At 41.6% G+C, this 26,983-nt stretch overlaps 1 protein-coding gene across 2 annotated transcripts in view; it reads right to left on the minus strand.

Moving 5' to 3' along the window:
• Window positions 1–7,409: 7,409 nt before the first annotated feature.
• LOC141107995 (sodium- and chloride-dependent neutral and basic amino acid transporter B(0+)-like) overlaps window positions 7,410–26,983 on the minus strand; it is a 69,671-nt gene continuing 50,097 nt past the window's right edge. For both annotated transcript variants that reach the window (XM_073599138.1, XM_073599137.1), the window contains exons 9-14: window positions 22,475–22,600; window positions 19,593–19,711; window positions 18,319–18,418; window positions 17,746–17,855; window positions 11,085–11,252; window positions 7,410–10,864 (exon numbers count right to left, since the gene is read on the minus strand). In XM_073599138.1, the coding sequence (XP_073455239.1) occupies window positions 10,697–10,864; window positions 11,085–11,252; window positions 17,746–17,855; window positions 18,319–18,418; window positions 19,593–19,711; window positions 22,475–22,600 (791 nt within the window). In that variant the 3' untranslated portion in view covers window positions 7,410–10,696. The remainder of the gene's footprint in view (window positions 10,865–11,084; window positions 11,253–17,745; window positions 17,856–18,318; window positions 18,419–19,592; window positions 19,712–22,474; window positions 22,601–26,983) is intronic.

The raw sequence follows: 26,983 nt of genomic DNA on the forward strand, positions 1-26,983 counted from the left end.
GTCTCACATCGCCATGGATTTTATCACCGATCTTCCACTGTCGGAGAATAATACAGCCATTTGGGTGGTAATCGATCAGTTCTCCAAGATGGCTCATTTTGTTTCTCTTCCTGGTCTCCCTTCTGCCTCTGCCTTGGTTCCCATTTTGGTACGAGAGATTTTCCGCCTTCATGGTGTTCCTTCCCATGTCGTTTCGGACAGGGGTGTTCAGTTTACGTCCCGTTTTTGGAGAGCCTTTTGCAAATCCCTCAACATTACTTTGGATTTTACCTCTTCTTACCATCCCCAATCCAATGGCCAGACTGAGAGGGTTAATCAGGAGTTGGAGGTCTTTCTCCGTACCTTGGTCTCGGCTCATCACGATGATTGGGTATCACTACTTCCGTGGGCAGAGTTTTCCCACAACAATCATGTCAACGTCAGTTCTCAGAAAACACCCTTTATCACTGTTTATGGAAGACATCCTCAACTCCCTCTTCCTATGACCTGTTCTTCCGACATTCCAGCCTTGGCTACTGTTCAGGAATCATTCAATTCCATGTGGGCTGACGTTCATGATTCCCTCCAGAAAGATGCCAACAAATTCAAGAGTTTTGCTGACCGTCGCAGGTGTAAGCCACCTTCTCTTCAGCCAGCAGACAAAGTCTGGCTCTCCACCAGGAACATCAAACTCCAGGTTCCTTCTCTCAAATTTGCCCCAAGATTCATTGGCCCGTACACCATAACTTCTAAACTGAATCCCTCTGCAAAAAGTACCTCACAATCTGCATATGTTATCATGCAGGGGATTTGTCAGCTCCTTTGTGGGTAGCAATAAGGTTGAGAAAAAAAAATATGAAAAAAGTGTTTAACTACTTCAATACGGGGCATTTTCACCCCCTTCCTGCCCAGGCCAATTTTCAGTTTTCAGCGCTGTCGCATTTTGAATGACAATTTCGCAAACATGCAACACTGTACCCAAATTAATTTTTTATCATTTTTTCCCCACAAATAGAGCTTTCTTTTGGTGGTATTTGATCATCTCTGCGGTATTTATTTTTTGTGCTATAAACAAAAGAAGAGCGACAAGTTTGAAAAAAAAAAACACAATATTTTTTACTTTTTGCTATAATAAATATCCCAATTTAAAAAAAAAAATAAAAATGTCCTCAGTTTAGACCGATATATATTCTTCTACATATTTTTGGTAAAAAAAAATGCAATAAGCATATATTGATTGGTTTGCGCAAAAGTTATAGTGTCTACAAAATAGGGGATAGTTTTATGGCATTCTTCTTCTTATTTTTTTTTAACTAGTGATCTGCGATTTTTATTGTGACTGCGACATTGCGGCGGACATATCGGACACTTTTGACACCATTTTGGGACCATTCAGATTTATACAGCGATCAGTGCTATAAAAATGCACTGATTACTGTATAAATGTCACTTGCGGGGAAGGGGTTAACACTAGGGGGCGATCAAGGGGTTAAATGTGTTACCTAGGGAGTGATTCTAACTGTAAGGGGAGGGGACTCACAAGAGGAGAAGACCGATCGGTGTTCCTCTGTACTGGGAACACACCATCGGTCTCCTCTCCTTTACACACACAGATCTAGGGTCCTGCTCTGTTATCGGGCAATCGCGGGTACCCGGCGGACATCGCGGCTGCCGGGCACGCGCATCGGCTCCCGGGAGCGCGCGTGCGCCCCCCAGATGGCCGGGAAGCCCAGGACATCATATGACGCCCCCGCCCAAGATGGGAGATCCCTCCTGCGGACGTCATATTGATATGGGAGGGATGTGAAGTGGTTAAAGATTAGAATATTATAAAATAAATTAAAAAAATGTAAATCCCTCCAACCCCTGAAGACTTGCACATACTAGCCAAAATATGGTGCACATGGGAACATTAACAGCAATTCCGCAACACATCTTGGGTATTGCCTTCACACACAGTAGTAAGAGGATTATTTCTAGAGCCATTATTTACAGTTAACTCTACAGTGATGTGCTCAATTGGGTTTTAAAATGTCACCTATGGAAAATTCTGGTTATCATACATAGTTTATCGTGGTTGCACACAATTTTAATTCTACCATGTTTTTATTCAATGGGTCCTCTGCCCCATGTTTAATTGTTTTAAGTACATATACTTTTAAAAAGAATGTGCATTTTAGCATGTGTGTGAACAAATTGCTCTGCCAGTGAACTGGTTGCCTTTCCATATCTACCAAAACTGAAATATCGGTTTGGGCTCTTTAAAGAAATAGCCAGTTACATTATCTATAGCTAACTGAGACGGGAATACAGATGGTAATAAACTTTTCTGTTTGTTGATCTTCCTGTGGTTTTTCTTTGTTTGTTTTTTTCATGTCTTTTATGTCGCGTACACACGATCGGAAATTCGGCCAGCAAAAGACCGATGAGAGCTTTTGGTTGGAAAATGCAACCGTGTGTATGCTCCATCGGACTTTTGCTGGCCAAATTCCAGCCACCAAAAGATTGTGAGCATTTTCTCAATTTTTCGGTCAGAAAAAGTTCCTATCCGAAAATGCGTTCGTCTGTAGCAATTCCGACACGCAACATTCCTACGCATGCTCGGAAACAATTTGACGCTTGCTCGGAAGCATCGAACTTCATTTTCTCAGCTCGTCGTAGTGTTGTACAACACCGCATTCTTGACGGTCGAAAGTTCAGCGAACTTTTGTGTGACCGTGTGTATGCAAGGCAGGCTTGAGTGGAATCCAGTCGGAAAAGCCGTCATATCTTTTTTCGACCAAAATCCCGATCGTGTGTACACGGCATAAGAGTTAATTTGGCAAAGTTCCTATAATTTGGAGTATGTATTTATAAACAGCGGAAGTTATTACTTTCAGCAACAAGCGTAATAGAAGAAACATTGCAGCTTAAGTTATTTAAATTATAAGTACAGTCTGTACTTTCTCTGTAACACAAATATCTTCCAGGAAATTGTCTCTCATTCGGCTCACTATCCCAGTTGTCCATAATGGTCCCTCTCTGCCTCCTGTACACTCCAGCTCCACAATCACTACTCTGTTCCCCATGATGATTCTAATGAGATTGCAGTCTTGACCATGCATGTCCAGCTAAATTATTGTCTGATTGTCCAGATATGCACATGAGTGTTTTATGAATCTTTTAGAGGCACCTACTGTGTTCTGTAGTTAGGTAGAGGTTGGTGGGAGGAACACAGAATGCAGACGGGAACCAGGCATCCAACACTGCTGGAAGTTGAATACTGAAGATACTTTAGGCAAGCTCTGCAGCAGAGCCCGCATTGGTGGAGCAGGCAACACGACAGGTAACTGTTCTTTTACAAGATGGATTTTATTTGTTTTTTGAAAGTGGCAGGTTCACCATATGACCATATAAGGTCAATGATGTTACCAGAATCCCAACCCCTTTTATTAAATGCAGCTAAGAGGAGAGGAATTCCGTGGCCACAGCTGAATGGACTAGTGGCTGGATAATGTCATGTGACAGTTTCTCGAAGGGAACCTTAGCTTTTCCTTACAGGTGACCTAATTAGCCAAGAAAATTTTATGAAAAAAAGGTTCTCAATAGTATCAGACATGGTGCCCAGAGGGCTGGTCCATAGAACTGCTAAGAACTGGTTACAACTTCATGGATAGCACACACACACGTATAACAAAAGGGTTAACAATCTGTGGGATCAATAAGGTTACAAGGCTTTGGAGGAGTCAAACTTGACTGGACATAAATTGCAAAATGAGACTAAATGGGTTTATTTTTAGACATTTTAGACATTTTTGTCACCACAGGGACTCAGTAATGATTTGAATTTGAAATGAATTATCTATGATTGTTAGGAAATAAAGAGATATGTACTGTCTCTTTGGCAGAATAATATCAATATACAATGTGATGCACATGATAAGGGTGTAAGCTGAGAATATTTTTAAGAAAAAAGGGGCGTATAATGGCGCTACCTATATGCTGAACAGCGATAGACCCAGATCGCTCTTTAGATGGTGTGTGCTACAAATATGAGAATGTGTGAATATACCATATGCAATAACATGGCATACGATACTATAATAGTGCAGCGAAACTGCAAATAACCAATCAAAAAAAAAAAAAAAATATATATATATATATATATATATAACTGAAGATAAGTAACCAGTCGAAAAAAATGTGTCCAAAAAATGTTTTCACAAGTGCTAAAAGCAATAAAGTATGTATCAAAAAAACCAAAACAAAGTCTTTAAAGATTCCAAAGTGCTCAGTGATTGTAAGTACAAGAAAATATCCAGGTGACTTTTCATGCTCCACCTCTTGGGTCCCCACTCACCAGCTCCAATAACCCCTACGGGGGTATCTCGCATAAAGGACAGGCTTGGTGTACAGATGATACTTCCAGAATCAGGTCATCCAGCCAAGCTCCCCTCCAGCCATTCCATCCAATATCATTCACATTTGTAGCACACACCACCTAAAGAGCGATCTGGGTCTATTGCTGTTCAGCATGTAGGTAGCACCACTATACCCCCCTTTTTTCTATTATTATAGTCCCCTATTGGGGACCTAGTAGGGTAGGCTGCACACCTAGTTCTATGTTCTAAGTGCGGATTTTTACTTGGTTTACTGAGGATATTTTTGCCTGTATTTTGTTTGATGTATCAATGTATTTTATATATATATATATATATATATATATATATATACGCACACAGTATCTCACAAAAGTACACCCCTCACATTTTTGTAAATATTTAAATATTTTATTATATCTTTTCATGTGACAACACTGAAGAAATTACACTTTGCTACAATGTAAAGTAGTGAGTGTAAAGTTTGTATAACAGTGTAAATTTGCTGTCCACTCAAAATAACTCAATACACAGCCATTAATGTCTACACCACTGGCAACAAAAGTGAGTACACCCCTAACTGAAAATGTCCAAAATGGGCCCAATTAGCCATTTTCCCTCCCTGGTGTCATGTGACTCATAAGGTCTCCAGTGTGAATGGGGAGCAGTTGTATTAAATTTGGTGCTTTCACTCTCTCACTCTCTCATACTGGTCACTGGAAGTTCAACATGGCACCTCAATGGCAAAGAACTCTCTGAGGATCTGAAAAAAAAAATGTTTCTCTACATAAAGATGGTCTAGGCTATAAGAAGATTGCCTAGACCCTGAAGCTGAGCTGCAGCAAGGTGGTCAAGACCATACAGCGGTTTAACAGGACAGGTTCCACTCAGAACAGGCCTCGCCATGGTCGACCAAAGAAGTTGAGTGCACATGCTCAGCGTCATATCCAAAGCTTGTCTTTGGGAAATAGACGTATGAGTGCTGCCAGCATTGTTGCAGAGGTTGAAGGGGTGGGAGGTCAGCCTGTCAGTGCTCAGACCATACGCCACACACTGCATCAAATTGATCTGCATGGTTGTCGTCCCAGAAGGAAGCCTCTTCTAAAGATGATGCTCAAGAAAGCCCACAAACAATTTGCTGAAGAAAAGCAGACTAAGGACATGGATTACCCGAAGCATGTCCTGTGGTCTGATGAGACCAAGATAAACTTATTTGGTTCAGATGGTGTCAAGCATGTGTGGCAGCAACCAGGTGAGGAGTACAAAGACAAGAGTGTCTTGCCTACAGTCAAGCATGGTGGTGGGAGTGTCGTGGTCCGGCACAGCATGAGTGCTGCCAGCACTGGAGAGCTACAGTTTATTGTGGGAATCGTGAATGCCAACATGTACTGTGACATACTGAAGCAGAGCATGATCCCCTGCCTTTGGAGACTGGGACACAGGGCAGTATTCCAACATAACAACCTCAAACACACCTCCAAGGCGCCCACTGCCTTGCTAAAGAAGAGGGTAAAGGTGATGGACTGGCCAAGCATGTCTCTAGACCTAAACCCTATTAAGCATCTGTGGGGCATCCTCAAATGGAAGGTAGAGGAGCGCAAGGTCTCTAACATCCACTAGCTCTGTGATGTCGTCATGGAGGAGTGGAAGAGGACTTCAGTTGCAACCTGTGAAGCTCAGGTGAACTCCATGTCCAATAGGTTTAAGGCAGTGCTGGAAAATAATGGTGGCCACACAAAATATTGACATATTGGGCCCAATTTGGACAGTTTCACTTAGGGGTGTACTCACTTTTGTTGCCAGCAGTTTAGACATTAATGGCTGTGTGTTGAGTTATTTTGAGGGGACAGCAAATTTACACTGTTATACAAGCTGTACACTCACTACTTTACATTGTAGCAAAGTGTCATTTCTTCAGTGTTGTCACATGAAACGATATAATAAAATATTTACAAAAATGTGAGGGGTGTACTCACTTTTGTGAGATACTGTATATATATATATATATATATATATATATATACAGTAAAACTTTGGATTGCGAGCATAATTTGTTCCGGAAACATGCTTGTAATCCAAAGAACTCTTGTATTGAAACAAATTTCCCCATAAGAAATAATGGAAACTCAGATGATTCGTTCCACAACCATTTAAGTCCTTCAGTTTATATTCCATAAAAAAGATTATAGCAGTGTGATAGGTTGTGTAACAATAAAATGTCCATCCACAAATGGAAGCCCCCACAAGGGGATTAGAATCAAAATTCAGCAGAAGCTAAAGAGTATAAAAGAGAAGAGAGGCTCCTCCAAGTATAGCAATATGGTTACATTTAATGAAGGTACAACATTTAGCAACTCACATGGTTGATGATTAAAAGAGGCACATCTAACTATGCCGGCACCAGGGGTAAAGCTGTCCATATAGACCACCCTCTCCACCACCAGCTCTCACCGTTGTCAGTCTGCAATGGTGACTATCCTCATGGAGCGCAGCGTGGAAGAGATGACGTCGATGGCAGTGTGGATAATGGTCTATGTGGACAGCTTTACCCCGGATGCCTGCATACTTAGATGTGCCTCTTTTAATCATCAACCACGTGAGTTGCTAAATGTTGTACCTTCATTAAATATAACCATATTGCTACACTTAGAGGCATCTCACTTCCCTTTTTTTATACAATACAGCTCCTGCTATATTTTGCTGGTTGTGACATGAAGCTACTCTTATATCAAAGCATCGCTTGTTTATCAAAACAAAATTTATAAAAAAAATGTGCTTGTCTTGCAAAATACTCTCAAACCTAGTTTCTCTCAATCCAAGGTTTTACTGTGTGTGTGTATATATATACAGTAAATATATATATGTTATGTTGTAAGGTTATGTGATTAATTGCATTGGAAATGGGTCGAAGCTGCAATTGATGTATTATAAGTGTGATGACTAGTTGCTACCCCACTCTCCTAAGGAAGTATACTAACCAAATGTGTCGGGTAGAGAGAAGCTACATCATCACACACAAGGAAGTGGTAGCCTGCACTGACCACACATTCGGAGAATGTGTAAAGCATGGCACCTCAGGGATCTCTGCTGTAAAATAATGCACACTTGTGAATATTGATAGTGCTGCCGTGCACTTACAGTACTGTAATTTAGTAGGCTTTAACTTTGTATTATTGGTTTAAATAAAAACTGGATTTTACTATTGCATGTGGTTCTTCCTTCTTTTTTGTGACACATAAGTATAGTAACTGGCAATGCATCTGCACTTGTTTACGATGCACATTAGTTTTGAATAGAGTGGAAGAGGATTAGAACATCTGTCAGGTTGTTGTCTGTCTCCCCATGAGATATACCCTCTCTATTTTGTCCTGTTTACCATTTGCACTGAAAACGAAACTGAAAGAAAATCCCAAATTTTATGTGATCAGCAGAACAGGAATAGAGAGAAATTCTTCCTATTGGAATGCTAGTTCTGTTGACTGGTGACTAATAGAGATTTCTCTTTCGAGGGATTTCCTCTTACTTCCTACTGTGGCTTTGGGATAGGAAGTGAAGAAAAAGCTCCCCAATAGGCCAAAGATGGCAAAAAAAAAAAAAAAAACCAGACAAGGGTTATGACCCTCTCTAATGCCCCGTACACACGATCGAAAATTCGGCCAGCAAAAGGCCGATGAGAGCTTTCTGTCGGAAAATGCGACCGTGTGTATGCTCCAGCGGAATTCTAGCCAGCAAAAGATTGAGAGCATGTTCTCAATTTTTCGGTCAGAAAAAGTTCTGATAGGAAATTCCGATCGTCTGTAGCAATTCCGACACGCAAAATTCCTACGCATGCTCAGAAGCAATTTGACGCATGTTCGGAAGCATTGAACTTAATTTTCTCAGCTCGTTGTAGCGTTGTACGTCGTACGTTCTTGACGGTCGAAAGTTCAGCGAACTTTTGTGTGACCGTGTGTATGCAAGCCAAGCTTGAGCGGAATTCCGTCGGAAAAACCATCCAAGATTTTTCCGACGCAAATTTCCGCTCGTGTGTACTCGGCATTACTCTTTCCAGAATGGAAAAAAAGTTATGCCTTTAGTTCTCCTTTATTCACATTTCAGTAAGGGTTTGCATTAACCATGCGCAACCGTTTAAATTTTCTATGCAATATTTAATTTTAAGATTTACTGTATGGTTACCTCAAAAACACCAATACAAAAAAGTGTTTTCTTTTTACTAATAGAAAGCATTTTTATGTACATATGCTTTTTATTTAGCACTTGAAACATTCACACAGTATTTTACACTTTCCATGTTCCTTGTGCGTACATTGAGCTTTCCATATAAAAAAGTGACTATTGCATGTTTACACAGCTCTAATTAAGCTCCCTGTCACTTTAGCAAACCTCTTGATGCCATTTAGCAGTTTAGAGCAAATTTCTTTCCTGCAACTCGATTCCCCCATCAACACAGAATATGCTGATGCGGGAATCCCTCCTGCTGGGCCAATGTCTTCTCCCGGCGGATGGGGTGGGGAAACCCTCCATGCTGGGAGAAGACAGTGATTATTGCTAGCAGCTATGGGAAAAGCTAGCGATAATTGCAGGTAAAACCCAGCGTGCTGATTAAACAACTTGGTATATTCAGCCTGCTCATACACGGTTTGAATCTCGGCTGGTTCCTACTGAACTGGACAGAATTCGAACCATGTATGGCCTGTCTTAGTCTATGGATTCATCAGTCTATCAGAGATGGTCAATGTATATACATATACAGTGCCTTGCTAAAGTATTCACCCCCTTGGCTTTTTACATATTTTGTTACATTACAGCCTTTAGTTCAATGTTTTTTTAATCTGAATTATATGTGATGGATCAGAACACAATAGTCTAAGTTGGTGAAGTAAAATTAGAAAAACATATACATAAAACTATTTTTCAGAAATTAAAAACTGATAATTGGCATGTGTGTATGTATTCACCCCCTCTGTTATGAAGCCCATAAAAAGCTCTGGTGCAACCAATTACCTGAAGAAGTCACATAATTAGTGAAATGATGTCCACCTGTGTGCAATCTAAGTGTCACATGATCTGTAATTACATATACACACCTTTTTGAAAGGCCCCAGAGGCTACAACAGCTAAGCAAGAGGCACCACTAACCAAACGCTTCCATGAAGACCAAGGAACTCTCCAAACAAGTAAGGGACAATGTTGTTGAGAACTACAAGTCAGGGTTAGGTTATAAAAAAATATCCAAATCTTTGATGATCTCTAGGAGCACCATCAAATCTATATAACCAAATGGAAAGAACATGGCACAACAGCAAACCTGCCAAGAGACAGCTGCACACCAAAACTCACGGACTGGGCAAAGAGGACATTAATCAGAGAGGCAGCAAAGAGACCTAAGGTAACCCTGGAGGAGCTGCAGAGTTCCACAGCAGAGACTGGAGTAAGTGTACATAGGACGACAACAAGCCGTACGCTCCATAGAGTTGGGCTTTATGGCAGAGTGACCAGAAGAAAGCCATTACTTTCAGCAAAAAACAAAATGGCACGTTTTGAGTTTGTGAAAAGGCATGTGGGAGACTCCCAAAGTGTATGGAGGAAGGTGCTCTGGTCTGATGAGATTAAAATTGAACTTTTTGGCCATCAAAGAAAACGCTATGTCTGGTGCAAACCCAACACATCACATCACCCAAAGAACACCATGTTTTTTGGCAATCGGGACTGAGAAACTGGTCAGGGTTGAGGGAAAGATGGAGGGTGCTAAATACAGGGATATTCTTGCGCAAAACCTGTGCCACTCTGTGTGTGATTTGAGGCTAGGATGGAGGTTCACCTTCCAGCAGGAAAATGACCCCAAACACACTGCTAAAGCAACACTTGAGTGGTTTAAGGGGAAGCATGTAAAGAGTGTTGGAATAGCCTAGTCAAAGCCCAGACCTCAAACCAATAGAAAATCTGTGGTCAGACTTAGAGATTGCTGTTCACAAATGCAAACCATCCAACTTGAAAGAGCTGGAGCAGTTTTTCAAGGAGGAATGGGCAAAAATCCCAGTGGTAAGGTGTGGCATTCTCATAGAGACTTATCCAAAGCGACTTGGAGCTCTGATAGCTGCAAAAGGTGGCTCTACAAAGTACTGACTTTAGGGGGGTGAATAGTTATGCACATTGACGTTTTCTGTTATTTTGTCCTATTTGTTGTTTGCTTCACAATAATAATAATAAAAAATCTTCAAAGTTATGGACATGTTCTGTAAATGAAATGATGCAAATCCTCAAACAATCCATGTTAATTCCAGGTTGTGAAGCAACAAAACACAAAAAATGTCAAGGAGGGTCAGTACTTTTGCAAGGCACTGTATGGTGTCTCAGTCTTAGTCTCTCTGAAATGAAACATTATCAAATCCTTTAATTTCGTGAATTTCCACTCCTTTGTCCTCCTCCTTGACTGTGTCATCCTTCATATCTTTGTACCTCTCTCCACGATTCTTCACCAGGGCAGGTCCCCAGTTTTCAGCTGGTCTACAACAACTTGCAATACGCTGCGATAACAAAAGAAAATGAGTTTAGTGTGAAAGTTCACTAACATGTTATAGGAGACCTTTCTGCACTAAAAAAAAGTTTCTTAGTTGATATAATAGTTCTATATGTTGTGCTTACTGTTTTCTGCGTTGTAAGAGTTCATCTTTTTTAGGCTTGTTTTTAGATAGCAAAGTTTTTATATTCCAACCTAGATCTAGCATAGGAAATGCTTTTCCATACCTGAAAAATATTCCCTTTGGCTTGAATGACCTTCACAATAGCGATGATGGGAATCCATATAAGGCAGAAGACGACCATTAAAAATCCTAATATAATTGCCCATTGTGGATAACCTACACCACCATATGTTGTAGTTTCGTATGTGACCAAAGACCAGATTAAAATGGCCTGTAAAAACAAAAAAAGAATAAATTAAAAATGGTTTATATATGAAAATATTATTGAATGTAACAATTGCAGTGTTTCTCAATTCCAGACCTCAATTTTCCAGAATTTCTTAACTCATACAAAGAAATGTATTCTAAGTTCTTGGATTATTCATTCCCACAACTTTTGCCACTATGTGACATTACCAAACATGACCTATTGGGGTACTTCAGAACTGTAGTTCATAAGCACCAGTATAAGAATTACTTTTAATATTATCCTCAATTAGCATTGTAAAGCCTAAACATTTTTTACCCTAATGCATTCCTTGCATTAAGGTAAAAACGTTTAGGTGTCAGCACCCCCCCTCACCCCACTTTAACTTACCTAAGCCCTCATTCGATCCAGTGCTGTGCATGTCTGCAGCTCTCCCCTCACTTCTGGGTCTCGCTGGCTTGCTATCAATCAAAGCCAGTGATGAGGGAGCGGGTAGCGGGGAGGTCGAGTCTTGCTGTCTGTGTCAATGGACGCAGCAACTGGGCTTGAAAATGAGTATGCACTTGATCAAGGGGAGGGGCCAGGAACCAAAAAGAGGAGGTTCGCGACCGCTCTGTGCAATTCCATTGCACAGGGCAGGTAAGTATAGACATGTTTGTTATATTTAAAAACACAAAAACCTTTACAATCACTTTAACCACTTCAGCCCCGGAAGATTTGGCTGCTCAATGACCAGGCCATTTTTTGCGATATGGCACTGTGTCGTTTTAACAGACAATTGCGCGGTCGTGCAACGCTGTACCCAAACAAAATTGACGTCCTTTTTTTCCCACAAATAGAGCTTTCTTTTGGTGGTATTTGATCATCTCTGCGGTTTTTATTTTTTACGCTATAAACAAAAAAAGAGCGTCAATTTTGAAAAAAACACAATATTTTGTACTTTTTGCTATAATAAATACCCCCAATTTTTTTTTAAAAAAGCACATTTTTTCCTCAGTTTAGGCCGATATGTATTCTTCTACATATTTCTGGTAATAAAAATCGCAATAAGAGTATATTGTTTGGTTTGCGCAAAAGTTATAGCCTCTAAAAATAGGGGAAAGATTTATGGCATTTTTATTATTATTTTTTTGTTAGTAGTAATGGTGGTGATCAGCAATTTTTATCGGGACTGCGACATTATGGCGGACAGATCGGACACTTTTGTCACATTTTTGGGACCACTGACAATTATACAGCGATCAGTGCTATAAAAATGCACTGATTACTGTGTAAATGTCACTGGCAAAGAAGGGGTTAACACTAGGCGGCGATCAAGGGGTTAACTGTGTTCCCTATGTGTGTGTTCTAACTGTAGGGGGATGAGAGTGACTGGAGGAAATGACAGATCCTCTAGTAGGAACTCACGATCTGTCCCTCCTCTTCTCACAGAACAGGGATTTGTATGTTTACACACACACGTCCCTGTTCTGGCTCTCATGCCCGTCATTGCGACAGCTGGCCACGTGCCATGGCACCCACAGTGCAGCACGTACAGCTATGACTGTATGCGGGATCGTGCCGACCTGCCGCAATATAATGACGGCGGCTGGTCGGCAAGCGGTTAAAGAGGACCTTCAGTAGTTTTTTCAACTTTGAATCTATTAAATCTTCTGTCCTTGTTATTTTCCCTTTGGATAGTAAAACATTTTTTTCTGCCAATAAATACCTTGCACAGCCCACTTCCTGTTCCTTGTCTGGTCATTACCCTAGGTTTATGACATCATGCACAGCTCTCTCTCTCACTCTCGTGAGAGTTTGCGGGGAAGGGAGGGGCGGTAAGTCATAAAAGGCCCGATGAGAGCTACAGGGCTGCAGAGCTGGAGGTGTGCCTCTGTGTGTGTAAATCCAGGAAGTGAACAGGCAGCAGCTTCAGCTGCCCACAGTTAAAATGGCTGCAGCCAGACTCAGTGGAGGGAGATGTACAGTAAAATGTATCAGAAAAATTAGAGAGAAATTGTAGAAGAAAATCTTATCTTACACCCTTACACTAGGCCCGCTCATGTGATTCCAAGTGTTCCAAATCCCATGAGCAATTACTTCTACACAGTGCTGGAGTGTCTTTATATGGTATCATTAGTGCCTACAGGAAGCAGACATAAGATAGACATAATTCGAAGTGCGCATGCGCGGAGATTCCTAGAAGGTCAACCAACATCGGAGCTCCTTCCCGTTCTGGCCTTCTCAGCCCCACCACCCCAAGCAGCGCGATCTCCGTATCCTCCGGGTTAAATCGAGAGCAGCGCTGCTGGGGATTGAGCCAGCACATCCAGGATCGGTCAGGAGAGACCCTTTCCGCTCCAGCCTTCCCAGTCCCGCCACAGCCTACTTGATCCCACCACGGCAATCAGCCTGCACTTTGGTTTCTTTATCTGGGGACAAGCAGCAACGGAGAAGCCAGGGACTGATCACATGAAAGCGGGGTCGGTCATCTATCCCGACACCCCTACTGAAGCAGTAAAGATGGTGTCTGGAGCCCAGCCGAGGAGGAAGACAGGAAAGAGAACATGGCAGGCACAGATGGAGGCCCTCAAGCCACTACTCCTGGGCCTAAAATTGTGAGTAATCATCTCCCCCAGCTATTGTTGCCTGCATCCACAGTATTCCTCCTAGAAAGAACGCTGGATGAGCTAATCACCACCCCATTGAGGGATCATGCAGCTAGCCCAGCAATGTCAGATTTATTGGGCACACAATCCCCGGCAGACCCGATGGGCTTTTAGTTTATGATTAATGAACCTTGCTAGAAGGCATAAATTGGGATAAAATCCTAGGAACAAAGAACACGGAGGAGAGATGGGTTTTCTTTAAGAGCATATTAAATAAGGGCATTAACCAATTAATCTCATTGGGTAATACATTTAAAAGAGTGAACAAAAGTCCTGGTTGGCTTAACTCCAATTTAAAAATGCATAGAAAAGCAAAGGTGAAGGCCTTCAAAAAATACAAGGCTGAGGGATCATCATCAGCATTCAGACTTTATAAAGAATGCAACAAGAAATGTAAGGGTGCAATTAGGGCGGCTAAGATCACGAAATACACATAGCGGAGTAGAACAAAAAAAATCCCAAGAAATTCTTTAAGTATGTAAACAGTAAAAAGGGAGGACAGACCATATTGGCCCCATAAGGAATGAGAAAGGACATCTGGTTACAAAGGATGGGGAGATGGCGAAGGTATTGAATGTATTCTTCTCCTCAGTTTTCACAAGGAAATCGGGGGGCATCAGTAAACAAAACTGCAGTCTTTATCCTCATGACACATCACAGGAAGCACCTCCATGGTTAACAGAGGACAGAATTAAAATTAGACTTGGAAAACTCAACATTAATAAATAACCGGGACCAGATGGCTTGCACCCGAGGGTACTTAGGGAACTCCGTCAAGTAATTGCTTGAGCATTGTTCCTAATTTTTACTGACAGTCTACTGACAGGAATGGTACCAGCTGATTGGAGAAAAGCCAATGTAGCACCAATATTTAAAAAGTCCCCAAAATACATCCCTGGGAATTACAGACCAGTTAGCCTAACATCAATAGTATGCAAGCTCTTGGAGGGGATGATAAGGGACTATATACAAGGTTTTAGTTATGAGAACGGTATCATTAGCAGTAATCAGCATGGATTCATGAAGAATCGTTTTTGCCAAACCAATCTATTAACCTTCTATGAGGAGGTGAGTTGCCATCTAGATAAAGGAAGGCCCGTACTAAGCTAAGCAGGGCAATAACTTCTCTGCAGGACGTGGAAAGCTTGCAAAAAGATCTGAACAAATTAATGGGGTGGGCAACTACATGACAAGCTAGGTTTAATGTAGAAAAATGTAAAAAAATGCATTTTGGTGGCAAAAATATGAAGGCAATCTATACACTGGGGGGCAGAACCTCTGGGGGAATCTAGGATGGAAAAGGACCTGGGGGTCCTAGTAGATGATAGGCTCAGCAATGGCATGCAATGCCAAGCTGCTGCTAATAAAGCAAACAGAATATTGGCATGTGTTAAAAAGGGGATCAACTCCAGAGATAAAATGATAATTCTCCCACTCTACAGGACTCTAGTCCTGCCGCACCTAGAGTTTGGGCACCAGTCCTCAGGAAGGATGTATTGGAAATGGAACAAGTACAAAGAAGGGCAACAATGCTAATAAAGGGTCTGTGGGATGTTAGTTATGAGGAAGGGTAGCGAGTACTGAACTCTTATTCTCTCTGGAAAAGAGATGCTTGAGAGGGGACATGATTTCAATTTACAAATACCGTACTGGTGACCCCACAATAGGAATACAAATTTTTTGCGTAAGCAATTTAACAAGACACGCGGTCACTCATTAAAATTAGAAGAAAAGAGGTTTAACCTTGAACTACGTAGAAGGTTCTTTACTGTAAGAGCGGCAAGGATGTGGAATTCCCTTCCATAGGCGTGGTATCAGCGGGGAGCATCAATAGTTTCAAAAAATTATTAGATAAGCACCTGAACGACCACAACATACAGAGATATACAATGTAATACTGACATATAATCACACACATAGGTTGGACTTGATGGACTTGTGTCTTTTTTCAACCTCACCTACTATGTAACTATGTAACTATGTAATATATTTTCTAAAATGCTCTCCAGGGGCCTAGCCCAAACGGCATCTCAAATCACTTCCACCATTCAAGCAGAACCAGGATTGAGGTCATAGAACAAAAGATGGAACAGACAATCTCCAGAACTAACCAGAACACGGCCCGCATACAAGATTTATAGGATCAATTGGACACGGCCCTCTCCAAAATTGATGACCTGGAAAATCGTTCCAGGCGTTACAACTTTTGGATTTGAGGGCTTCCTGAAAACATTACAGAAGTTCAAGGGGCAGTCCGTGCCTTTATGGAAGAACTATATTCAATTACCTCCTGGTTGAATAGTAATGATTCTTGCTCTGGAATACTCTTTGGTGCCATACCCCTATGCTCTTGTAGGCTTTATCTGCCTAGCTTTCTATTTCTGGTTTCCCCCTATATTGTTCATTGCTATTTTAGGCCGATCAACATGTCAGGGATTATCCTTGCTTTTGGACATATCAGTAGCTTTATCCTGGGCTCAGTCTCTGATTGGGAGGAAGTGGTTGAATCAAAACCCTTTTGGTAATAAGTTAGTGTTTAAACAACTGTTAGACAGTTCTTTGTGTTTAATGAAAATGGTATTAGCAGGTTACGCCACTCCTCTTCTAGCCTTCTCAGTGTATTTATCACTAAAGAACCCAGGGCTGGTGTCTTCATTTGCTCACCCATTTATTCTCCCTTTCATGCATTTGTAGTCTTTTTCTTCTGCTTTTATAGGTTTTGATTCTTTGAAATCCCAATAAAAAATTATTAAACGAAGATCTCAATAGAAAGAATTTGAAACTTAAGGCCGGTCGAGTTGTCTCCCCACCATGACACAGCTTGTTCCCAAGATGGGGTGTCTGGAGGTGTAAGACAATACCTACCACCTTTCAACTAGCACTTGGAACTGACTCTATTGTACATTTTATGTTTGCTACTTATGCTCAGACATGTATATCCACTCAGATGTTCTTCTTACTATGTACTAATGCATGAGAGACAATGTTTATTATTTTTTTTCCTGTCTTGTTCTTCTTGAAAATCTTCAATAAAAAAAAAAAAAAAAAGATAGACATAACTTTTCTCTACGTTATACGTTTTTTTACAAGGGATGAGGGTTGAAACATAAACTGACCTTGCATTTTCATGTAAGGTAAAGGGGTTCAGTGTGAAACTGGGCCTAGTCTTTGTTCTGCTGGCTTTAAGTCATATGCCTCGTACACACGATTGGACATTCCGACAAAAAAAAGTGAATTTTTTTTTCAGACGGATGTTGGCTCAAACTTGTCTTGCATACACACGGTCACACAAATGTTGTTAGAAATTCCGATCGGCAAGAACGCGGTGACGTACAACACGTACGACGAGCCGAGAAAAATGAAGTTCAATAGCCAGTGCGGCTATTCTGCTTGATCCCGAGCATGCGTGGACTTTTGTGCGTCGGAATTGTGTACACACGCTTGGAATTTCCGACAACAAAGTTTGTTGTCAGAAAATTTGAGAACCTGCTCTCAAACATTTGTTGTCGGAAATTCCTACAGCAAATGTCAGATGGAGCATACACACGGTCGGAATTTCCGACAACAAGCTCACATCGAACATTTCCCGTCGGAAAATCCGAATGTGTGTACGAGGCAATACTGTATAAATTAAGTATTTTTATGCAATAACGTAAAAACATATTTTTAAGTTTTAAATGTTAATGTTGGACACAGTGTTGGAAATTAGGGAAAACAGAATTGTAAACTTTTTGTTTTAACGTGAGCAAATAAATGTGTTACAGAAATAATCACTGTTACCGAAATGATCACTTTATGTCAGGATGTGCTTCAATACATGACTGCACTCTATTGCTGTATTAATTAGATAAAGCCATAATAGAACTTACTGCTAGTAATACCGGGGATACAAAATACCAGCATACTCTCCACCACAACCAGAATATCCAGTGCTTTTTCCCAATCATCATCTCTATATCCAGGATAACTCTATTCCCACCTGTTAAAATGAACAGTAATAATATATATCACCTTTGTCAAATGTTTGATGCGCAAAGGTTAATCCTATGATAAAATATAGGTATTAAACAAATGTATTCCAATGAATATACATTTGGAAATTTAACTGATATTTTTACTCTTACCTAAAAGTAAATTTTGATGTGACATTTTTACATGCTTGCTGTTTTGTATTTTCATTATTGTAATAAAACAGATAGTCAGGCTTTCTAATTTTTTTTAGCTGACTGCTCATAAAATATGCAGACAACAATCCGGTTGGACTGCTTTGGCTAAGAGTATTACAGATTTTAGGGATATGAGCTTTGTAAAGTGTGGTATCCAAAACATGACAGCTACTCAATGGATCAGCAGCTTTGTGAATTGATCCTAATATGTTGTTATGTACTGTACATATGCATGGTGCACAGTCATAATAAGTGAGAACATTTTAAAGAACGTACCATATATCCAGATCACAGCCACCAGCTCCAAAACAGCAGCAAATAGAAGAGCCCATCCACCGCAAAATGAGTCAATGAGGTTTACCCAATATATTCCTGCCTGTAGACATAATCAGTTAAATGTTTGTCTGCTATTTCTAGTACACCATGTTATAGAGCTTTTGATTTATATATATTGACTTTTAATAATTGGACACTTACCTGTCCCAGGGTCCAGTGATGCGGGGGATCGAAGCCCTGCTCGTCTCCCCCTCCGTTCGGCAGCACAGGCATTGTAACTGTGGGCACCCGGCTGTGGCTTCACAGCCGGGCACCCACTGCGCATGCGCAAACGGCGCACGCGCCATGATTGGCCGCGCAATCATCTGGGACCTGTCACGTGTCCCAGATGATTGACAAGAGGGAGGGGGCAGAGCTGAGCCGTTCCTGCACTGAGGGGAAGTGATGTCAAGAGCCCAGGCACTGAAGGAGGCAGACTACGATGGACCCCCTAGCAACAGCCATTTAGAGGTGAGGAAAAAAAATAAAATAAAATGTTTTTTTAAATTTTTTTTAGGCACATTCATGATTTTTTTTTTTTGGGTGGAACATCACTTTAAGCCATCTAATGGCTTTGTATATTTGTTGGGAACGCCAAAGATTGCAGACTCACCTTTGAAAGCATAGGTTGGCAGACCTATGGAAATCATTGCCGAGGGGTTCCGCTCTCTGTATTAGATTTTTTATTTCATTTATACTATTTACTATAAAAAGGCAAAAGGAATGGAATCACCCAAAAAGAAAAACCCAACACTCCAAGATAAAGTATTTGGCATATATGGTATGGAGATCTCACTCCACAAGAGGTTCAAAATTACAGATGATATTTCAGCTCACCTAGAACTAAACTATTGTTTTTTGGTTGGACTGACCCTTTGATTAACCAAGATAAGGATGCTGCTAAATCTTTCCAAATATAAGATAAAGACCGTCCCAGTTTACCCAAGCCATACAGATGTTTGTGAAGCCATTCTTATTCAGTGGGACCATCCTTGAGAAACATTGATTAAGGATTAGGGTATCAAGAAAACTGTGCTGTTTCAACATTTTTTTACTTATAATTATTTAGATCTTTTTTTTTTTATAAATTATGTTTTTGTTGGGCATAAATCCACAATTTCAAGAAAAAAGGGAAAAATTTTCAGTTTTTACAATTTTCCTGGTGTTATTAATCATAAAGGATATTTAAATGTATTTATTTTAAGGCATGCAGCAACAGTCAGGCAAAAGTTTACCTGTGTAACACACGGGAGCCCCAGTAAGAATAACACAGCACATATCGCAGCTGTCAAAGGAATCCTTATTTTTTTCATTACTTTTGGGAAAACATCTTGTATTGTTGTTGTAAGAGTTTCTATAAGAAAATAAACAAAAGTAAGTAGATTAAACATACATGACTATATCCAAACAAAAAGCCAATATTAAGTATATTATATGCTTTTACCACCAAAAAGTTTATAGGAAAATTCCACTTTTATTCATTAATAATTTCACCCGTACACATTTTCAAAGTGTAGTACTGAAAGTAATCATGCATATGCAACTGTTTTTAAAATGCAACCTTAGATAATTTTTTTGTAGATATCTGTTAGGCATTTATTGCTTTAGTGTTGTAATATGAATGGATACCTCCAAGAAGGTGAATTCAAAACATCGCAACTGTCGGAAGAGCATAAGGAGAGGGAAAAACTGTTAAAGCAGGGCTCTACTCTCAGTTTGTTTCTTTCTTCCTGTTCTGTCTCTGGAAGTAGACATGAGGAGAAATATCCCCATATATATATATATATATATATATATATATATATATATATATATATATAAAACTAATAAAGGTTCTAGAAAAAAAAAGATTTGCTTGAAGATTAATTGTACTTGATAATAAATGGTACAAATTTAATGGACATTCTATGATCTGATTGAGAAGGTAAATTCACTTGAAAATTTTCCAACAAATTAGAAAATCTCTAAAAAAAGAAACAAGTGCTTCTGATATTGTCATTGCCATTTTGGGGTCCTAAAGTAGAGCTTTCATAAAAATGCAAGTTAGCTACCCCCTCCCCCCCCATATATATATAAAATATAAATTAGCACTCCCCTTTCTTGATTTAAAACCTTAAGTTCAAATAGAAAAACAATCTGAATAAAAGTGATGAATACTTATGTTACACCTCAGCTTCTGCTATGAATTGCATTTTCATGCAAGGTCTGCTTTAGATGTCCTGATCTTTGTCCTGGCATCATATTGGGCTGTCGGACTGTGATGAGCACAGCCAGTGCCTTGCTCAATAAATTATCTCAACAAATAAGATACAAGCCCTGTTATACTAAAGAAGGGAAGGTGTGTGGTGGTGGGGGGGGGGGACGTGATCCCATGGCCGACATGTGTTTACACATGTAGGGATCCTGTTTTAGGATGGAGTCTAAATTTAGTGCCAGCCTGAGCTTTGTTTATGTTATCTGGGATCATTAGGTTTTTTCCTAAGATCAAGGACTGTCTGCTTCTTGAGAGTGTTCTCCGGTAGCTAGAGTGAAAAGATATAGTGTATTGAGTAATGAATATTTTTTTTGCCCTAGCCATTCACTGAGGGGTTCTTGCTAGTGATGTGAGCTGGAGAAGTTAAAAGAGAAGTTCAGGTTTTTTTTTTTCTTCAAAATCATGCTTGCCTAGGCAAATGCAGCGCTGAGCTGTGGAGGGGGCGGGAGCGGCTGGCTCAGGTTCTTAGGGGCTCACTGAGAGGCTGAGCCAGGTGCAGGTCCAGGTTTGTGGGTGAGTCCTGACTTGATTGTCATGATCTTGCCCCAGCCTGGCTCTGTGATGTCAGCAGACAGCGGGCTTCAGCTGAAAATGGGTCACAGGAGTGCAGAATGAACTGCACTCCTGTGATCCATTGGAGAAGTACAGTCAAATGAGCGTTGGCCTTACTTCTCCTTTAATAAATATTTAGTGAGAATTTCTAAAAAGGTATTTTCCTCCCAGGCTCTGTCTAGTGGGAATGTGCATTTAGAAGGATTCAGTTCCTACCTCCCTGGTATGATAGCTGAGGAAGATGTGTTCACAGAGAAAAGTGTTTCCTGTGGCCTGAGTGTTGATCCAAAAAAACTAAGCTGGCCTGTGTTAGGACTGGAGAATTAAAAAGGTGGCTAGCAGTTAAAAGTATTCTCAGATGAGTCTGCTTTGTGAAAAAATGTCCAGGAGAGCTTACCTCAATGGACATTGCATGGAGACCCCATAAGTCAGCTCTGTAATGTATTTGTGACTGCTTGGCCAGAAGACTAATTCTTATTGGGATGCTGCTACTGTAGTATTTTTAGTTACCACTGGAGGTACTTGAAAGATTTATTGTCACTGGAAAGCTTCTACTGAAGAATTTAGGGCCACCAATGAGTTTTTCTTAGCTGATCTATTTGTAACTGGCAGGCTGCCACTAACGCACTACAGCTGTTATTTATTTTTATTTATTTATTTATTTCAGGTACTTATATAGCGCTGTCAATTTACGCAGCGCTTTACATATTCATTGTACATTCACATCAGTCCCTACCCTCAAGGAGCTTACAATCTAAGGTCCCTAACTCACATTCATAAATACTAGGGACAATTTAGACAGGATCCAATTAACCTACCAGCATGTCTTTGGAGTGTGGGAGGAAACCGGAGTACCCGGAGGAAACCCACGCAGGCACAGGGAGAACATGCAAACTCCAGGCAGGTAGTGTCGTGGTTGGGATTCGAACCAGCGACCCTTCTTACTGCTAGGTGAGAGTGCTACCCACTAGACCACTGTGCCGCCCATATGTTATCAACATTGATATTACTGGGAGGCTGCTACTAGAAAAACTAGACCCACCAGCTATTTTTTTGCTGACTTGAGAAGGCCTGATATATTTTTTAATGTTAAGGTAATCCTGTGCCCTTAACCAGCTCCCTCTAGACATTCAAGCCAACAGAGCAGGTCATTTTTAAGGTGGAAGATCCCATCAAAACTCAGCAGTTCCTTCAAAGGTCATTGCTACATACATATTGGTCAGGCTATTTTACTAGAGAAATAAGGGAAAATCACATTGAAGTGAACACTGTATTAACATGAAAGGAGCATAGAATATTTATGTAACTCACCAATTAGTGCAAACTGAGAGTCAAGCCCCAATGCCAGGAGCATACAGAAGAACAAAATAGACCAGAGAGGTGATACTGGAAGCCTGGCCAATGCATCAGGGTAAGCAATGAATGCAAGCCCGAATCCTGTAGGATGATAGATATTAGGAGAGATTTTTTTTTATAGTTTTAAAGTGCACCTGTTAAAAATGTAAATACAGTAAAACCTTGGATTGCGAGCATAATTTGTTCCAGAAACATGCTTGTAATCCAAAGCACTTGTATATCAAAGCAAATTTCCCCATAAGAAATCATGAAAACTCAAATGATTCATTCCACAACCATTTATTCATAGGTCCTTCAATTTATAGTCCATATAAAAAGATTATAGCAATGTGACCAGGTTGCGTAACCATAAAATGTCCATCCACAAATGGAAGCCTCCACAAGGGGCTTAGAAGCAAAATCCAGCATTAGCTACAGTATAAAGTATAAAAGAGAAGAGCGGCACCTCTAAGTGTAGCAATATGTTTCTAAATGTTGTACCTTCATTAAAACGCAAAACGCTCTCAAACCAAGTTACTCTCAAACCAACGTTTTACTGTATGGCAGTTACTGCTTGGTGACTGGGGCTTTCAGTTTGATTCTCGTTTCACTTCCTTATGACTTACTGACCAGGAATGAATGTACAAGCGAGCTTAGACCTTTCAGACTAACTGGCCGCATGTTTGTTTCAGGTCAATCCCTTACAAGATAGTGGAACCAGGGTGAAAACAAGACTGTCTTTAAATATCTTGGTTTACAAAAAAAAAATGACAGAAGTAAATTTTGTCCATGTACTCATAGGTGGTGATCTGATAGGACAGAAATATGTTATCTGGCATTGCTGACTTGTTTTTTAAAGTATAAAGTACAAACCATTTGATGGGGTTGTTAGGTGGGTGTGGGATAGGCTTCCCTGAATAAGTGAGTTTTCATCATCAGTGCAAAAAAGCTCACTTCCCTGTTTAACCGATTGCTGCCTGCCGGGCGGCGCGGTTCTCGTTCTGGGCGGGGATCATATGACGTCCGTCCATTTAAACAGGACATGCGCACAATCGTGTGCGCACAGCCCAGTACCATCAGTGGCGGCATGTCAGGGAGACACTGCTCGCCACCGAGGGGGATGAATAGCCATTTGGCATGGCTGTTTACCACGTGATCGGCCGTGATGAAGTCACGGCCGATTACAGATGGTTCCGCCCCACTGTGCGCGGAGCATGAGCACGATTGCGAGCGCACTGCACGTGCACGTTGGTGGCAGCGGGAACACTGCTCGTCACCGATGCTGGTAAACAGCCATTGGCCGGTGGCTGTTTACCACGTGTTCGGCTGTGATCCTTTCACAGCCGATCACTAAATGTAAACACAGAGCGGTAACTAGCTTTTACCAGCTCTTCTCTCCTCACACACTGTTTCCAGAGTGAGGAGAGAAAAGCCAGGAGCAGTGAGTTACCAATCTGTGTGTGTATTGTATGCACCAAGCACAACATTTGTCCCATTGCCCCCTCCCATTGTCATCTGTCACCCAACAGTCACCACAGTCATCCCATAAAGTGTACCTGTCACATAAGACTGCCATGAGTGACCGCTAGCGGTGCACCCGTCACCCATCAGTGACCATCACCTGTCACCCATTACCCGTCACCCATCAGTGACCATCACCTGTCACCCATTACCCGTCACCCATCAGTGACCGTCACCTGTCACCCATCACCCTTCACCCATCAGTGACCGTCAGCGGTGCACCTGTCACCCATCAGTGACCGTGCCCTGTCACCCATCAGTGACCGTCAGCGGTGCACCCATCACCCATCAGTCACCGTAGCCTGTCATCCATCAAACTTCACCAATCAGTGACTGTCAGTGGTACACCCATCACCCATCAGTGACCGTGGCCTGTCACCCATCTGTGACCATTACCCGTCATCCGTCAGTGACCATCACCCGTCCCCGTCCGTGGCCTGTCACCTATCAGTGACCATCACCTGTCACCTATCAGTGACCATCACACCATCATCACCTATCAGTGAACGTCACCTGCCACCAATCGCACAGCCCATCAGTGACCATCACCTGTCACACAGGCATCAGCGTCATGTCCAAAAGATTTTATACTCGTGAGGAGGCGTTCCAGATTCTCTCCATAACTGATGAGAGCAGCGGGGAGTTCTCATCAGATTCCAATTCTGATTCTGAATCAAATTCGGCATTTGAACCGATTGAGAATAGTGAATCAGCAAATGATTCGGAGGAAGAATGGGTCCCTCCTAAAAGGACACAGCACTCTGGAAACCAGGCAGCCACCAACAACCAGGATTATATTCCCAGGCCCAGTACCAGCGCTTCCGCCAGCAGTAGGCCCCGAGAACAAATTCCCAGCCCAGTACCAGTGCTGCAGCCAGCGATAGGCTCCGGGAACAAATGCTCAGTACCAGCGATACCGCCGTTGATAGGCTCCAGGAACAAATGCCCAGGCCCAGTACTAGTGCTGCCGCATCACGCCTGAGTACCAGCACAGGAAATTAAAATCCCCCAACTACTGGAGTGTCACGTCCCCCAAGAGCCAGGGCCTCTACATACATGCCAGATGGTCTTGCCAACCCAACATGGCTGCCTTCTGACTCGGGATCACCAATTATTCCCCCTTTCACAGCACAGCCAGCTGTGCAGGCCAACACCCAAAATTTTACAGAGATCAATTGCTTTTATCTGTTTTTGCCCGACACTTTGCTGCAATTCTTTGTGGATGAGACAAATTTATATGCACAGCAGTATATTGCCAACAACCCCCAACCATCATATGCCCGTCCGTTTGAGTGGAGAGATCTAAATTTGGAGAAGTTCAAATTGTTTATGGGCCTCACCATAAACATGGGGCTTCAAAAAAAAATGAAGGTCCCATTGAAAAGCCAACATATGTCCAAGATTACAATCTCTACGTGGGGGGTGGATTTCAATGATCAAATGATTCAGCCCTATTTGTCAATAAGAAGGTCCCGATTCTGGTACAAGAAGGTAGCAATTTATCTCATCCATTTGGCCATTTATAATTCCTACGTAGTTTACACCAAATCCATGAAACCCTGCCCCTTCCTAAAATTCATAGAAGAAGTTGTCACGTCCCTTATCTATCAACAAAGACCCCCCCCAGAAGATCTTCGCTCTGATGCTGTTAGCCGGCTTCATGAGCGCCACTTCCCGTACAACATTCCACCATCTGAAGCAGGCCAAAGATGGAAAAAAAATGTTGCCTGTGCAGCAAAAGAGGATTTGAAGAGATACCAGCTACCATTGTCCCCAGTGTCCCTCCCAACCTGGCCTTTGCATTGGTAAATGCTTCCAAATTTATCATAAATCCCTAAAATATTAGCCCATATTTTTAACCATTTCCCCATTTTCATCATCTGTGCTGACCATTTTCCATGCTTCCCCAAATAACCATGCCACTGCCTTCCACATGAACTGACCCAGGCCTGTTTTTTGACTATGCCTCTGCCTACTGTTTGGACTGCTTCCACATGAACTGACCCTGGCCTGTTTTGTGACTATGCCTCTGCCTACTGTTTGGACTGCTTCCACGTGAACTGACCCTGGCCTGTTTTATCAACTACGCTTCTGCCTACTGCTTGGACTGCTTGCACGTGAACTGACCCTGGTCTGTTTTATGGACTATGCTTTTGCCTACCGCTTGGACTGATATGTTGCCCTGCTATTGTAGTACACAGGGGTCTCACATATGTGAGGGGCTCCAGAATTGTTTTTCGGGTGGAGAAAACTATTTTTTTTTCTCCGGGTTTCGGAATTCCCGGTCTGGGGTCTGGAGTCCGGAGGCTTCATAGAGATTTGGGTGGGTCGAAGCCTCTACCCCTGTGCCCCTGTGCACAGGTCTTACCTGATTGCGGCCCACAGCCTGCTGCTGACTTACAGCCATCATGCCTCTGCCGGCCGCATGAAGAGACCACACCGCTACCTGGACTATGCAAATAACAAGCTGTAGCAAGAGGCAGTATGTTTATTAAGGGCTGGAGAGTGGTACAATAATGAGTGTCTGCAGGTAACAGTGTACCAGGACCAATATTATGGCTGTGCTGGCTGTGCTGGCTGTCTCTGCCTGGACAATTTCTATGGACTGTGCTGTGCTGTCAATATCCTTGTGCTGACTATAGACAATATTCCTGCCTGCTGCCTGGATACTTACTATTGCTGTCGCTAAGCACATCCCTGCCTGCTGCCTGGATCAGTGCTCTCCTCTGTGGACACTACTAAAAGCACAGGTTACTAAAAGCACATGTTTTTTTTTTTACCCTTTCCGCAATAGAATGTATTTTGGATTGTAGTTCTTGGTATGTACATGCTATGTGTTAGAAATATGAAAGGCCTTCAAAAATGATAGGTTGCCAGGTAATTATATATGTAATTTATGCTCCTAGAACGCCTGATGGTGCTACTTGGATGTTGGGCCTCTGTATGTGGCCAGGCTGTGTAAAA

Source organism: Aquarana catesbeiana, linkage group LG09, assembly GCF_042186555.1.
Source record: "Aquarana catesbeiana isolate 2022-GZ linkage group LG09, ASM4218655v1, whole genome shotgun sequence".
Lineage (NCBI taxonomy): Eukaryota > Metazoa > Chordata > Amphibia > Anura > Ranidae > Aquarana > Aquarana catesbeiana.